The 16,151-nt window shown below is 41.9% G+C and overlaps 1 protein-coding gene across 2 annotated transcripts in view; it reads right to left on the reverse strand.

Annotated features, from left to right (window-relative positions):
• Window positions 1-10,321: 10,321 nt before the first annotated feature.
• LOC144823915 (malignant fibrous histiocytoma-amplified sequence 1 homolog) overlaps window positions 10,322-16,151 on the reverse strand; it is a 235,088-nt gene continuing 229,258 nt past the window's right edge. For both annotated transcript variants that reach the window (XM_078682825.1, XM_078682826.1), the window contains exon 11: window positions 10,322-14,635. In XM_078682825.1, the coding sequence (XP_078538951.1) occupies window positions 14,621-14,635 (15 nt within the window). In that variant the 3' untranslated portion in view covers window positions 10,322-14,620. The remainder of the gene's footprint in view (window positions 14,636-16,151) is intronic.

Here is a 16,151-nt window from a genome sequence, read left to right on the forward strand (position 1 = left end):
CCATTCTGAAAACAGGCAGACAATGACAAGGACGTACTTCAGTCCTCTGCAAGGGGGTAAATGAATAAAATCAATCTGAAGTCGGATAAAGGGACCCTCTGCCTTTCCAATCTTTCCTGGTAACACTACAGTTTTCTTCCCAGGATTAATTTGCTGACAAATTAAGCACCTATGGCAAAGACTCTCTGCTACATTCCTGAACCTTGCATTGAACCAAGTTTGCCTGAACAACCTAATCATGGCATCCCGACCTAGGTGAGAATCACCATGGTACATCCTAGCCATAGGAGCAAGCATACAGTCTGGTAACACAGGCCTACCATCAAGGTAAACAATGACACAATCTTCAGCCCTTCTCTGACAACTTATTTTTGCCCACTCTTCCTTTTCCTTCTGTTCTGCATCATTTTGTAAATCTCTCACTTCTTCCGGCGTTTTCACTCTTCCAAGCAACATAAGTTGGCAGCTGTTTCCATTTGTTTCCATTTTCTTATTTATTGCCATTTTATTTTTGGCACAATATTGGGCTAATTGATAAGCATATCCGTTACCTGCTGTCACTCTGTCATTGCCAGATTGGTGAGCAGTACACTTGACCACAGCCACTGTTTCTGGTAATTGGATTGCTTTTAGCAAGTCTTTCACATAATTTCTATTTTTAATAGGAGTGCCTGATGAAGTCAGAAACTCCCTTTGCATCTAGAGTTGGCCAAAATCATGCACAACCCCATAGCCGTACTGGCTATCAGTGTAAATGGTCACTTTCAAATTTTTCCCAATTTTGCAAGCCTTTGCCAATACAATTAATTCAGCTACTTGTGCAAACTTGACCCCAGGTAAATAGGATGCTTCAACTGGACCCCATAAAGTACACACAGCATAAGCAGCACTCAAACCTCCTTCCTCATGTCGCACACATGAACCATCTACAAATAGCTCATGTTGTGAGTTTATTAATGGCTCCTCTCCTATATCTGGGCGAGGTTCAGTACAATATTCTGTAAGGTCAATACAATTATGTTCATTTTCATTTTTGACTTCTGCAAAATGTGAATCAGGCAATAACGTTGCTGGGTTCAGAATATTACACCTAGCAATAGTCACGTTTTCTGCACCTACAAGAATTTGCTCATACTTTGTCAGTCGACTAGATTTAGGTACTGAGTTTTACTTCTGTCAACAAAATCACAACTGCATGTGGGACATACACGGTTACTGGATGTCCCATAATAATGGACTCACTTTGCTCAAGACTCATGCAAGTTGCTGCCACTGCTTTTAGACATCCTGGCAATGCAGCTGCTACTGGATCTAGTGTAGAAGAAAAATATGCAATAGGACGTCTCATCAGACCATGAGTCTGAGTCAGAACTGAAAGTGCACAATTGTCTTGTGTATCACAAAACAATGCAAAATCTTTTGAGTAGTCAGCCATCCCTAGTGCTAGAGTTGAACATAGACACTCTCGTAATTTTAGGAAAGATGACATGCTTTCATCATCCCATTCTACTGGGTCTTTTTCTCTCTTCTTTGTCAATTGTATCAATGGTTTTGCTAGGACTGCAAATCCCACAATCCATTGCCTGCATTAACCTACAACTCCAAGGAACATTCTGATTTCTCTCTGTGTTTGAGGGAGATCCATGTTTTGAATTATTCTGATTCTTTCAGATGTAACCCTTCTGACACGTCTCTCTATATGGTGCCCCAGATATTTCACTGATGCAGCACAAAATTGCAGTTTCTAAGGTGATACTTTGTGTCCTCCTTCACCTAAATGATTCAATAGAGCAATAGTATCAATAACCCAGTCATTCCGAGTTTTAGAGTCCACTAGTAGGTCGTCTATATACTGCACCAGGACTGATTGTCCGGGCAATATTAAAGATTCAAGACACTTTTTCAAGATCTGATTAAAGATCGATGGGATTTCTGTGCATCACTGAGGGACACGATTCCAAATGTAGATATGGTTGTCGAATTTGAACGAGAAAAGATATTTGCTATCTGGATGTAATGGTATGGAGAAAAATGCATGGCACAAATCTATTACAGTAAACCAGCCTGCTGCCCATGGTATTTGATACAAAATCACAGCAGGGTTTGGCACAACTGGACAACATGGGACAACAATTTTATTAATTTTGTGGAGGTCTTGTATGACCCTGTACTTTCCGCTCAGTTTCTTTATGCCAATTATGGGTGAATTACATAGACTGCTCATTATTTCTTGCAAAATGCCTGCTTCAACTAGACACTTTATTTCTAGTGCAACTTCTGCTTTTATTTCTGGGCTCATTTTGTATTGCCGACTATTTGGGTAAACTGCACCTTCTTTTACTGTCACTTTTATTGGATCAACATTTGCCATTAATCCTACATCCTTTCCTGTGAAATCACACTCTTTAGGATTTACCGTACGTTGTAATTCGTTTGGCAAATCTTCTTAAGTCAACTTTTTATTTTCATTTCCTTGTTTAGCTAACATTAATTTATAAATTCCATCTTCATCTGGGGTTTGAATTTCAACACCATTTGGTGTGCAAAAGATGGTGCAATTCATTTTGCACAGCAAATCCCTACCTAACAGGTTTACTGGACTGGAATCGCACACAACAAACTTGTGCATTTCTTTACAATTGCCTATTCTGACTTCCATTGGTTAGTAACTGGGGTACTAATCTGTTTATTAGAAACGCCCACTACTTGGATCGCTTCTCCTGAGAGGGGTACGTTTGGAACGTCTGCTGTTCTCACAGTAGAACGGGTAGCGCCAGTGTCCAACAGGAATGTAACATCATTCCCTTCAACCTTTCCCTCAATGTATGGACCTGACTGATCTACCTACAAGGATGCGCCAAGTACACACTCATCATCTTTCCCTCTCAGGAACCGTCAGAAACTGTCTTCATCAAAGTATGAGTCACTCAAAAGAAATTGGGGTGTCACTGTGTCACTTTTTCTAATTCCCTCCCAATTTGTGGTATCCACACTGTATGGAGTTTGACTCCTAGGATTTGGCATAGGTGCTAATGGTAACTGGTTTTGTATTACCTGTTGTTTCTGCTTTCTCGATACCTCAATCTGCGCCTGTGAATTCAAATTGTTAGTTTGCATGTTATTATTCAGTTCAGCCTTGCACTCGTTTTTCCAATACCCTAACTTTCCGCACCCATGACAAGGACATTTCTTTTTAGCCTCATCTCTGTTAAACTTTCCTATAGGTTTACCCCCACTTCCATCTCCTTGGGTCTGAATAATTTTCATTTGGAGCTCTTGTTGCTCTGCTAGTTTTACTTGTGCCCACATTACTTTCTCTTCTAAATTATTTTGTTTATTGTCTATCTCATCTCCACAGTATTTTGCATATTTTAATATCTCATCAATGGGTTTGTTCTGCCAACAAATCTTATGATCTTTAATCATTTGCGAGATTTCTGGTTTTAATCCTAACACAAAACGATATATTAATTGGGTCACGTCTTGCGTATCAATGGTTTCCAATCCACTATACTGTTTAAATACCTGTAACAGGCGTTCGTAATATGCATGTACAGATTCATCTTTATTCTGAATAGTTCTATCTATTCTAGTCCAATCAGTTTCTTTAGGGGGTACTTTTCCTTTCAAGTATAGTATTACTTTATTATATTTTTTCATCACTTCGTCTAATGGGGCTCCTGTTTTGGGTCTCTAGGGTACTCATCACTAGGCCAATCAACTGCTATTTTGCACTCTGTCCATAAATCTACAGGGACAACAATATCAAATAATCCATCAAAATCTTTTAGCAATACTTTTCAAACCTTTACAAATCTTTTGACTTGCCTGCACCACTCTACGGGTTTCTCTCTAAGTTTCATTAAATCATTCATAAATGATAAAATATCCTGTCGGGACCATGGGACATGCACATAACCTCCTCCTGGCACGTCTCTCATCGGGCACAACTTTTTTACTTTTTCTGGTTCTTTCAATACATATTCGGATACAGTGGTTTTACCTTGGGCTTATTCCTTTTTCTTTATCCATCTAGCTTTCCATTTGTCTAAATCACCCCACTTTTACAATAGTGATAGCAATTCTTTAATCTGTAATTTTCATCCTGACACATTCATGTTTTCTAAATCTTTGTCAGAAAATTCAGCTCGATATGGTTTCTGTAACACTTTAGATTTACCAATATCAATTCCCATTTCATTTGCCATACTTGATGATTTTTCATGAAATGTTTTTGTATTTAGGGTGATACTTCAACATATAAACAACAACACATCTTCATTTAATGCATTTAATCTGTCTAACCCTACATTTCCAGCAAGCAATTCTTCCAATTCGACTCTTAATTTTAAAATATCCAATGTCTTTGGCTGTGATTTTGGCTTTTCTATTTCTCTGGACCATCTCTCAATTTCTTCCAGAGTAACTACAGTAGTACTCCTTGTACCTGAGGAGGTTTCCATTTGTACCTCTCTAGAATTTACAGGAGTAATTTTCCTAGCTGAGCTACTTCCCGGTTCTCTTATAGGTAAATCAATCAGAGAAATTTCTGACTCACATTCACTTGCTTGATCATCCACTATTAATGTTTCATTTCTTGACTGCACTACAGGTGTAGTTAGAACAAGAGGTCTAGGACTAGTCTGTTTATCTCCGTATAAAGGAACAACAGGACTTATGGTCACTGGAATTGTTAAAGCTTTGGGACTTGTATTTACCTGTGTAATTTTCTGAATTAACTAATTTCTCTGTTTATTTATGGCTTCTAGTTCTTTTTCTTGCAACACTTTTTCTAATGAGGTTTCATGTATTACTTGTGGAATTAAAGGTGGCTTTAAGAATGGTGCACTAGGATTAACTTGATTCGGCTCCTCATTTTAAGGTGGTGGATTTTTCATTAAAAAATCCTCTAAGTAATCATCTTCTGGATCAATACTTGTCATTAGATTTTTAGTTTTCTCAGTACTTTTACTCCCAGTTTGTTCCTCTAAGGCTCGGACAGGATATAATACTTCCACTAGCATGACCTGCCTCCATTGCTTCATTTGCTTATCTCTTGTTTCTTTGGAAACTCTGGGATAAAATGTACTCCAATTTCTATCACTTCTGGGTCTATCTCATTCAACAGCCTCTGTTTCCCATTCCTCTAATGCTTTGTACTAGGTTAATCTAGGGCTAGGATCTAGCTCATTCATGCGTGTTCTTAAATTGTACAAAACTTTACCATTGTAGGTACCATTTTCTGGAAATGCCAAAACACCATCATCTTTTGTGTACTCCATCCAGTTCTCTAACCACACACAAGTGTGATAGCCCCTTTCAACCATCATGTATGATGCGGGCGTATTCACTGGTGGAATAATAATTCCTTCTCTTGTTTTAATCGGTTTATCCTTTTTAAAGACATTTTTTACTTTCTTAATGAACAACATTTTTCTTATATATCTGTACATGATATGAGGTCTTCCTCTGATGTATTGTTCTTGCGCAAACCCCAAGTACCTCCTATCGGGTTTATTTCCTATTATTGCTGGGTCTAAATGCCACATTTTTTTTATGCCGCTTTAATTTGCAAAGACACTCGTTTATTTACTAATAGACTTCCAATACCAGCACGCTTCTTAATTCTCAATGACACATCAGCAATTATAATTCAAATAAATCCAACCAATAATTGCGCTGCTCTTTCCGTGAGTCGATTTTATTCACCCCTCCTTTACAGTATTACCTCAGCTACACACCCGCTGTCTCAAACAATACCAGCGCGGCTCTAAGTGACGTCAGCGCAGCTCTGCAACTGACTCCCTCCTTTGCAAGGTAATACAAGAGTTTATTTGTATTCGCTTTTAAAAGCTCATTTCATTAATTTAACAATGTAAAAACCTTCGCCACTGTGCCTGAGTGACTAATTCAAAGTAAAGAATGTTTTGCATTTACTGCGGGTAACTCCCTTTCCGTTTACTCTTCATACACTACAAGTAGATCCTTTCCGTCTACCTATCACGCAAGCATCGGAGAACCTGTTACTCCCTTAGGCTTACCCTTTCTAGGTGATATATGGCCAAAGTGCCACCAGCGAACCCCTTTGCTATCATTCAAGCTCAGAAGAACCTGTTACTCCTTCAGTGTGACCCTTTCTAGGTGATATCACACCAAAGGTTTTACTAGCAAACTCTTTGCTATCAATTATTCACACATTTATACAGAAAGTCCCTAAATAGTGCTTCCAGTTTTGCCTAACCATGCACTTACTTCCACAGGCAAGTGACCTCACTACAGGGGGCTTCCATTTACCACCTGCAACCACCTTAAACTCAACCCTGACAAGACAGAGTTGGTCTTGACAGGAGGTGGTTGCAGTCCCTGGTCCCCCTCGTTCTGGCCCCTTTCACTTGGTGCCCTCCCTCCCGGTTCCCAAAGTCAAAACCCTTGGGATCTTTCTTAATTCCCAACTATCTGTAAACCCCCAGGTCAGTTCGGTGATCTCCTCTTGTTTTTTTTCCCTCCGGATAATTAGGAAGATATCCCGCTTTTTCTCCCTCCCGGCACTGAAAATAATTGTGATGGCAATGGTGCTCTTGCGCCTCGATTATGGGAACATAATCTATAACCGCGCACCGGCCTACGCCATACATCGTTTGCAGCTAGTGCAAAATCAGGCTGCCCGCCTGATCCATGGGTTGCCCAAATTCCACCGAGCAACCCCACTGCTGAAATCATTGCACTGGTTACCCGTGAGGGAACGGGCCTTATTCAAACTAGGCTGCCTCACCTTCCAGGCCAGGATGGGCACTGCCCCTGAGTTTATATGCTCAGCCATCAAACCCTATCTGCCGGGCAGAGAACTCCGCTCCACCCACATGGCACTCCTGGTCACACCTCGCTTCAAGAAAAAGAAAGCAGGTGGGGCGAAATTCGCGGTTCTTGCACCTGCCTTCTGGAACTCCCTTCCCATGACACTTAGGTCCGCAACCTCCTATTTAGAGTTCCGGAAGAATCTGAAAACCCTCCTTTTCTCCAGAGCTTTTGCTGCCTAACCTGCCCCTCTTGCTGCTGCTGCTAGTATTAGCTCCTATAGCGCCATGAAACCGCTGGGTATAAGCGCGCTCAATAAATGTTTTTAAATTCAAATTCACCTGTTATTCTGCCCCCGGGAATTCCAAAACAAACATATAACAAGTACGAACAAGTTTGGTTAATACATAAAAATCAATATAATTTCAAATACAATTCAATAAACCAACTAACTACAACTAACTAACTATCTTTAACTAAACGCTGACCATACTGCTGCTAGCTTGTTGACTTCCAATAAAGCAGCCTTTTCTACAAGCAATGGGTGTAGCAAGTGGTGCTTCCTATTAACAGAGATGGATTGGTGTTGAGTGCTGTAAGTACTATGAAAGCCCTATAAAGGTATCTCTGTGCTATGCGGGATAAATCCTTTTTGATCTGTCCAAAGGATTCATTTGAATGTTAGACTATCCTGTGGAACAGTGCAAGCAAGAAAGATTTATAAACAAAGAGATTTGAGAACAAGCACTGAGCATGTTTGTTACTGGCCCTTTCCAATGAAGAAAGGTGGTATAATAAAATAATCTGACACTGGTGCCCACTGACGCTCTCAGCTACTGCAGTACCTCTGACTTTGCCTAATACTCTTCATCATTCCAACCATCAGGAGATGAGGTTTTTGTCTCGAGAGTATGGAGTTTCTACTGTGCACTCATCATGGAGCAAACCTCAATGTTCGGATTGGAAGATGCATCCATCATCCTAAAGGACAGATTGGGCAGAGCGCTTCACAACCAAGCAACAATATAGTTAGGCATCAACATGCCATTCCCTTTGTTTAAAAAGACTAATGTGTCCCCATCCTGATCATACAATAGTACCCTAAATAAATGCTGTAGCATTAAAAGCTGACGAGATGTCTTATGACCATTAGTGCTTGTGAAGTCTCTCTATATCTACCAGGATTACCCCACACACCAAACAGTTTTGCCGAATCAAGATGATGAGCTACATACATTTTATTAATGTATTCCTTGTGTTCATACATTTTCTAATTTTGCACTGCCTATTGTGAGGAATTGTGAGTAGACTTTTGTAGTTTAGATAGTGTATCCAAAATCATCCCTGTGTTCCGTGAGAGGCAAGGGTTAAATGATATTGTAAGAAGTCTTTTTTGCAAGTTCACATATGAAAACAGCTACAGCAATCTTTGCCTGACATGCTATCTTCATCGAAAACTCAGATAAGATGTTTAGTAATAGAAAAGTACTAGTGCTGGGAGATAAACGGTATTTGATAAAGTTGGCAATAAATGCGAATTCAAGGCATCATTCATGCAAAGGATAAGGCTTCGTAGTCAAAATAAGTATTCAAGTAAATGGTATGTTTTGCACTATGAATTTGTACCTTGAGGTTTGGCAACCACACTCTATCTAATGAAGTTCTGTCTCTTTAAATTCCCCCACTCCCCGCCTGCCCCCAGGAAGGTGGGCATTGATAAAGAGATACATTGCCACTGTATCTGATGTGCAGTTATGCCGCCATATCTGATGTACAGGTCACCATGTCTGATGTACATGCCACCATATCTGATCACAGTGTGACAAGAGAGAATCTGAGTGTGGTTTGAGAAGGTGCAGTGGAGAGATATCATTTGATGTTCATCAGGAAATAGGTCTTCAGTGAGAACATTGCAATTTTATAGATGTTTTAAGTCCTGCTCTCTGACACCAAGGTGGAGTTCCTCGGTATGAGATAGAGAAGTCAACTGCTGCACGTCCTAGTGTGCATGGAGAACTTCGGTGCCGTTTTCCCACACAGTAGAGGAAATTTAGACTCCTCTTGTCCTTTTCTCTACTTTTGATTCTCATGCAACATTTACAAGTATGCTTTATTTACATCATAGCGATATCAAAGTCTTCTTTGAAAATGTTCTTAGTTGTGGTTTCAAATATATATTTTAATCAAATGTTTTCAGTGTTTATCAACACACAGTTTGATGATGGATAGTGCAGCATATGTTGAAATTAAGAGAAAATAGTATTAACCTAAACAGAAGTGTACATTTAAGGCAATAGATAATTATTAAATTGGCTCTTGATTCAAGGGGAGACTATACCAGCACCTGCATTGATTAACAGAATGACATTGTTATTACATTCACCATTTTATAAGGTGCTACATGCTTCTAGTGGGCTACTTGAAATGTCTGCAACTATTAGTAACCAATAATGTTACTTCTTGCTATTGATTGAATGCCAAGATATGTTAAGATTTGGTGTAATTTAAGTACTACAAATTAATAGTAGTATGTTGATCTTACAAACAATAAAAGTTACAATCTGCATATCACTTCATGATTTCCAAGGCATGAAATATTTTAAGACAGGGTCAATGCCACTTTACAGTCATGCCTATGGGCTTTATTACGAGTCTGGTGGTCCATGGACTGCCAGACTCTCAGGCTGGTGGTGGTGACGGTCTTTTGACCGCCACATTATGACCAGGGCAGTCGGGTCGCCCTAGGACCACAGCAACCACCAGGGATCAGAAATCCCTGGCAGTGGCCTTGAGGCCACAATATGCTCTGCAGGGCCGCTGCGGCCTCGCAAAGCATATTAAGAGTTTCCTCAGGCCACTCTTTTCATGACGGTGCGACCGCCATGAAAAGTTTGGCGGCGAGGAAGCAAAGTGCCCCCCTGTGCCTCTGCACCGTGTGGATACATGCAAGAGGGCACATGTGAATGCACACCAGTACCTGCACAGCATCAACTGCAGCAGTCCATGCTGTGCAGGTACTGCCATTGACATTCCCATTTCGGTGCCTATTTTATAAACACCGAACTGGAAATGCCAAAGAACTGCCCACCTGTGAAGAGAAAACTCCTGCTCTGGTAGGCAGTTTGTACATGGGTTTGGCAGCGCGGGAGCGGGCGGTCCCACTTCCACACCGCCAAACTCATAATAAGGCCCTATATTTGTACCTTTTCCATCTATTACTACTTGCTAAAACTGTGTTTTACTTTTATGTTTCTTAAATAACAAATGAATTTGAGCAGTCAATTGAATATGCCCTCACTGAAGACATGCATTGTGATTTACATAATATGCCAGGAGGCTTCAAAACTGTCTCCTGTATATTATAACAAACAAATACGACACTGCATTGTTTCATCCTTGAGAACAAGGAGATGTATTACTGCTCGTTCAAGCTAGAAAATACTTCTGGGTCAAAAGGCTGCAGAGCAACTGTAAGTCTGTAAACATTGCTTTTGAATAATGAGATGGTTTCTTTTTTTTATTTCAAAGGATTTTATTAGCAGATTATTGTAAACACAGTACAGTACCGATATAGTGAGGGCAATACAGTTATGTTCCATACGCCGTTGGGGTTACAGTAGGCGTGCCAACAAATATGAATGGTCGGTTGTACAAACTGATCCGCGGTCAAATAGCTTGGCGTGTCCTGTTACTTTTGTCTTGTATTACCCTCGAGAGGAGGAAAGTGAGAGTGGAAAGAAGAAGTAGAGGGAAGAAGAGCAGGGAGGAGGGGGGGACCGGGTAGGTGGGGCGATCGTTGTACGCAGAGCCTCCGGAGCTTGCGGTCGCTTTTGATGAGCTGCCTAGGGGGTTTGTGTGGTTCAAGGATCTTGTCTAGAGAAGCCCACATGTCGCCTCTTGCCTTGTAGTTGGGTGAGCACTTTGCTGTGACGTTGTCCGCTCCCCTGAGGAAGGTGACCCAATTGACCCAGCTTTTGAAGGACGCCTTCCCTGTGTCCTTCCAGTTTTTTAGGATTATTTTGACTGCTGCTGTGAGCAAGAGGTCGATCAGGTCCCTGTCCTCTTTGGATTCTAGTTCAGGAGTCATGAATGCGGTGTCTAAACCTGGCTGTATGTTATGTCCTGCTACCTTGTTTATGAGGTCCCACACTTTGCTCCAGAATGTCTTGACCTTGGTGCAGTAACAGATAAGGTGTGCAAGATCGCCTTTTTCTTTACGGCAGTTCCAGCATATGTCATTCTCTCGGATAGGGAACTCGGGTTTGACATGGCAACAGAAGCCTCTAAAATACCTGGGCCTCTACTTTGACAGGGACCTCAAGGCTACGATAGATCATAATGAAGCCACCTTACTTAAGAAACTGAAGGAGAAGCTGAACTCTTGGTCACCAAAGTTCATCAGGTGATTTTAATATCCACCTGGAAGATGATCGATCCAGGGAAGCTACTGACCTAAAGCAAGACTTGCTGGCCCTACAAATAGAACTAAAAAATAAGGCCCCTACTCATATACATGGACACTTATTAGACCCTATTTTTAGCAGTTGGAAGGGTGTGAGCGTGAATCAGCCCGCGCCGGTTCCCTGGTCGGACCACTTCTTAATCCCTTTCAAAATCCACTGCCCGAGTACCGATATTCACAGGGGAGAAAAAAACAACTATCCAAGACGTAAATGGAAGCAATTCTCACAAGACACCTTTAGTCAACGACTAGAGTTAGGAGGTCCTCCAGGAGCTGATAATTGCGAAAGTGCAAATAGCAATCTTGAGAAGCGCATTCTAGACGCACTTGATGAGTCAGCCCCGATGTGTCCATCAAAGACTAATACCCGAGATAAAAAGTCTGCCCCGTGGTTCACGCCTGATTTGCAGATAGCTAAATCAGAATGCAAAAAATTAGAGCGCAAATGGCGGGTTGATTTCTGCCCTCAAATTAAGAATACTTACAAGGAGGCACAGAGAAAATATAAAATCACACTTCGAAGAACTAAGGCTGTACATTATAAAACTCGTATTGAGGAGGCAGATAATTCCTCGCGAGAATTATTTAAAATTTTTAAAGAAATCTCTGTAGTAGCTAATAATAACATTTCAGAAAAAGATTCAGTCGAGGAATGCAACAGAGTAGCGACTTATTTCGCTGGAAAAGTCCAAGACATCTACGCCACCTTCTCAGGCGATATAAGCTGTGGCCGAGACTTTGAGGCAAATATAGGAGCAAGCAGGGTAGAGGACTGTCTCAGAACCTTTGTGGTACCCCCTACAGAGATACTCACCAACATCTGTCAGAGTATTAAATCAGGTTCTCCGAGAGATCCTGCACCTCCTCGGGTGTTGGGGGAAAGTATCACGGTGCTAGAACCCTATATCAGGCATGTACTTCAACTCTCTTTTGCCTCCGGTACTCTCCCTGCTGATTGGAAGAAAGCGATAGTTCTCCCTATCAAAAAGAAACCAAACGTTAGTTTGGAAGTGCTTGAAAACTTGAGACCCATTTCACTACTACCCTACTTGGCCAAAGTGGCTGAGAAAGTGGCCAATATACAACTTATGGCTCACTTGGAGAAAAACAACCTCCTACACCCCTCTCAGTCAGGCTTCCGACCGGGCTTCTCTACTGAGACGGCCCTACTGAGAGCAACGGAGACCCTGAGGTAAAAGGCGGACTCCGGACATACCATGGCACTGATAATGCTTGACCTCAGTGCAGCGTTTGACACTGTAGCTCACTCCATCTTGCTACAGTGTCTAAACAAAGCAGGGTTCATCGAGGCTGCACTAAGCTGGCTTAAGGCGTTCCTTACCGACCGCAGCTTTCAGATCCAAAGGGGCTCCTTTAAATCCTCTGCCATCGCACTTGAACAAGGGGTGCTGCAGGGCTCGGCTTTGAGCCCTAGTCTGTTCAATCTTTATATGGCCCCCTTGGCAGAAGTGGTACTAGCGTTTGGAGTGGAGTTAGTTTCGTATGCTGACGACACCCAACTGCTGATCTCTCTGTCCCAAGCCCCCGACACAGCTGCATCCAACTTCAAGGCCTGTATGCAGGCCTTAGCAGGTTGGATGAACTCTCACTGTTTAAAACTTAATGGCTCTAAAACGGAGGTCGTGGTGATTGGTGGTAGCAACTCCAGTTGGACAGGGGACTGGTGCCCAACATGCTTGGGCCCCACGCCCAATCCCAGCAAAGAGGCAAAGAATTTGGGAATATGGGTTGATCCCAAACTGTCCTATGAGGGCCATGTGAACCGCTTAATGGGAAAATGTTTTGGGATACTGAAAACCCTCAACCGCACATTGGATTTACTCCCTCTGGAGGCCCGACGAACCATGGCCCAAGCCCTAGTGACATCCCACATGGACTACGGCAATGTGCTGCTCTTAGGCACTACGGAAAAAAACCTAAGACGAATGCAAGTCCTCCAGAATACTGCTGCTCGGTTAGTGTTGAGACTCCTCAAAAGAGCAGCATCCAGTCCAGCCCTGGCGTCGCTACACTGGCTTCCAGTCAGAAAGAGAGTGCTGTATAAAGCACTCCTAATCTGCCACAGGATTGTTTGGCATAAAGCACCGTCCTATCTCTCTGACTTGGTTCAGATCTATGAACCCACTAGAGCATTACGCTCAGTCGGGATAGGGCCACTAAAAATTCCCCATGTCAAAAAAGCAAAAATGGGTGGACGCTCCTTCAGACGGCTGGCAGCCAGCAACTGGAACAAACTCCCGGTCAGCTTAAGGCTAGAAGGATCTGAAATGAAGTTCAGGAAACTCCTTAAGACCCACCTGTACAATAACTAAGCCTCCTGGTTAGCCCGCTATCTGTATCTTTCTCTCTCCGTAGCGCGGGGGCACGCCGAGATGGCGTCACCAGGCGCTTTATAAATCCCCTTTATTATTATTATTATTATTATTATTATCAGCTGGTGGGGCAGGGTAGAAGCTTTCAAAATGATGGTAACTCCCATGGTGAACTACATGCTCAGTATGCTCCCCCTCATGGCGACAGAGGACTTCCACAAACAACTTGATAACATGACTAATAAATTCATCTGGAAAGATAAGAAACCCAGGATAAGCCTACAGAAGCTAAGACTGAGCAAAAACCTAGGAGGGCTAAACATCACAAACTTTAAAACTTTCCAATCCGCATGCCTAGCTAAACAGGGAAGCTACTTGCTCACACCAGTCCTTGACTATACACCAGTATGGCTATCACTAGAGAGAGCCCCCCTAGAAGGTCTAGACGTCATAGCCATGCTCACGGCCAATAAACATCCCGAGGCCAACAACGTCATCCTCAAAAACACTAGAACAGCCCTCCTAAAGGTTGACAAAAAGATTGAACAAAGCATCAAGAACACAAGATGGGAATCCATCTGGTTCAACTCGAAGGTAAAAACAAGGATAAGGCGCTAGACAAGAAGGCCTGGTACGAGAGGGGGGTCTCTACCCCCATACAGCTAGAAAAGAATGAGAAGGTTTCTGATCATTAGGATCTTTGGTTGATAAAGATGCTGAATGTTGCCAGACATATATTTCTTTGCTGAGTGGTGGCAACTGAACAAACGTTTTTGGGTTAAGAGACAGGAAATTAGTTAATTTTTGACCACGTGTAGAGATACACAAGTACAGAAACATCTGTTATACTGTAATGATGATACTACATATTCCAGACACCAAAAATGAACAATGGGGAACAAGAAAATACCTGACAAGTATAGACATATTTTATTCCAACATCAAGAACATATTAGACCACAGTAGTTCGGCTCTATTCTTGAGGAAAATAACTTGACTTCTTCCTTTGGCTTCCAAAGACTCTTGTCCTTTATCGTGTTACTGTCTAAAACAACAAACACAATGATTTAATGTTAAACCCCTTGCCTCTTTTTCTATTTTACATCAACCTTTATCAAAGTAAGAGGCACAAAATAAAAAAGCCGCTCTTTTAACTACGGGTAACCATCTCTGTTACTTCTACTTTATTGGTTGGAAGTTAAGATCGGCCGTGTGCTCAGATAATGGCCATAACATGTGACTGAAAACACAGTCAGATCCCTTGGGTTAAAAATATGCTCACCACACATTCTAGAAAGCAATATATTCTCATTTGGTGGAGCAGGGTAAGGGCCTGAGAAGACTCTGGAGTGCAATCAGTTTTCTCAATGAAGAGACCTCTGTATAAATATCATGTTTGTGCATTTCTAATGTGCCAGCGGGGACAGTCTGAGAAGTCTTGTGACTTGGCAAGATAAATATAATAAAGCGTCCACGTATTCTTGCCTGCTCACCCTTATGGACTTACATTCTCCATCGTCCCATAGGTGCGAACACTACTTTAGGAAATTATTATAGTAGCACTCACACTGACATATTAACACCCCTTACCTTTATTCAGGAATTTGCATCCAACTAGGTTTTACAGACCCAAACTTTTAGCACCCTTCTCCTTCCCATCAAAGCCCCATCTAATCATTAGAAGTGATATTTATATTGATAGTTCGTGGAGACCTTGGATGTAGGAGGCCTGGGTCCTAATTCCGTTTGTGAAACTTGACTAAACGTATCTTGCTAAGTAATCCTCACACTTAGCAACCCCTTCCTTCAGTTTGACACTATGTGCCCAAAACACTTTATGATTTTCATTATGTTTTTAAATTATTACAATTGTGCCAATAGGGCCCATGATAAATGGTTGTACAACTTGTACATAGCAAATTGCCAGATAATGTAATGATTGTCATGAATAAGATGGACATTGAGAGTGCTAACACTTGCAGGAAGGCGTCCTTACAGATTCCAAGACCAAAAGGTCAAACGTATTAAACCAAGGCTGAGTGGCTGCCAGATGTTACCATATGTCATCTGACTTCCAGCTGCTCTGAAACGCTTAACCGCGCTTCAACTTTGCTATTTAACAACCAGAACAAGCTGTTTAAGCATCCATCCCTCTCGGTATCCAAACCCAAAATGTTATTTTAGGTCATTCTTTTATCCTACTTTTTTCCTGCCAGGTCCTCAATGACATGGTGGGTTCTGGTTGAGTGCTCCCCACCCATCAAGAATAGGGTGGGTGACCGTTATAGTGATATGTCGGATCTTTGGTAAATGGGCCACCAGTTGAGAGGTTTACACTGGTGGAGTCAGACACTCCACTGAAGTATATCTGGTGCTACCTCTGACTCGAAATTGAGCACACCACTCACTAGTTTGACATTGACAGGGTGGAGGGGGGGGCACTGATTTACAGACACCCAAATATCACCTAAAATATCTATACTCGCAAAACAGTATAGCTACTCTACAGAGCTCAGGGGTTAGGCTTGTCAGTAGTGTATGTTTAGTCACATTAATTGTAG

The sequence above is a fragment of the Lissotriton helveticus genome, chromosome 3_1, assembly GCF_964261635.1.
Source record: "Lissotriton helveticus chromosome 3_1, aLisHel1.1, whole genome shotgun sequence".
Classification (NCBI taxonomy): Eukaryota; Metazoa; Chordata; class Amphibia; order Caudata; family Salamandridae; genus Lissotriton; species Lissotriton helveticus.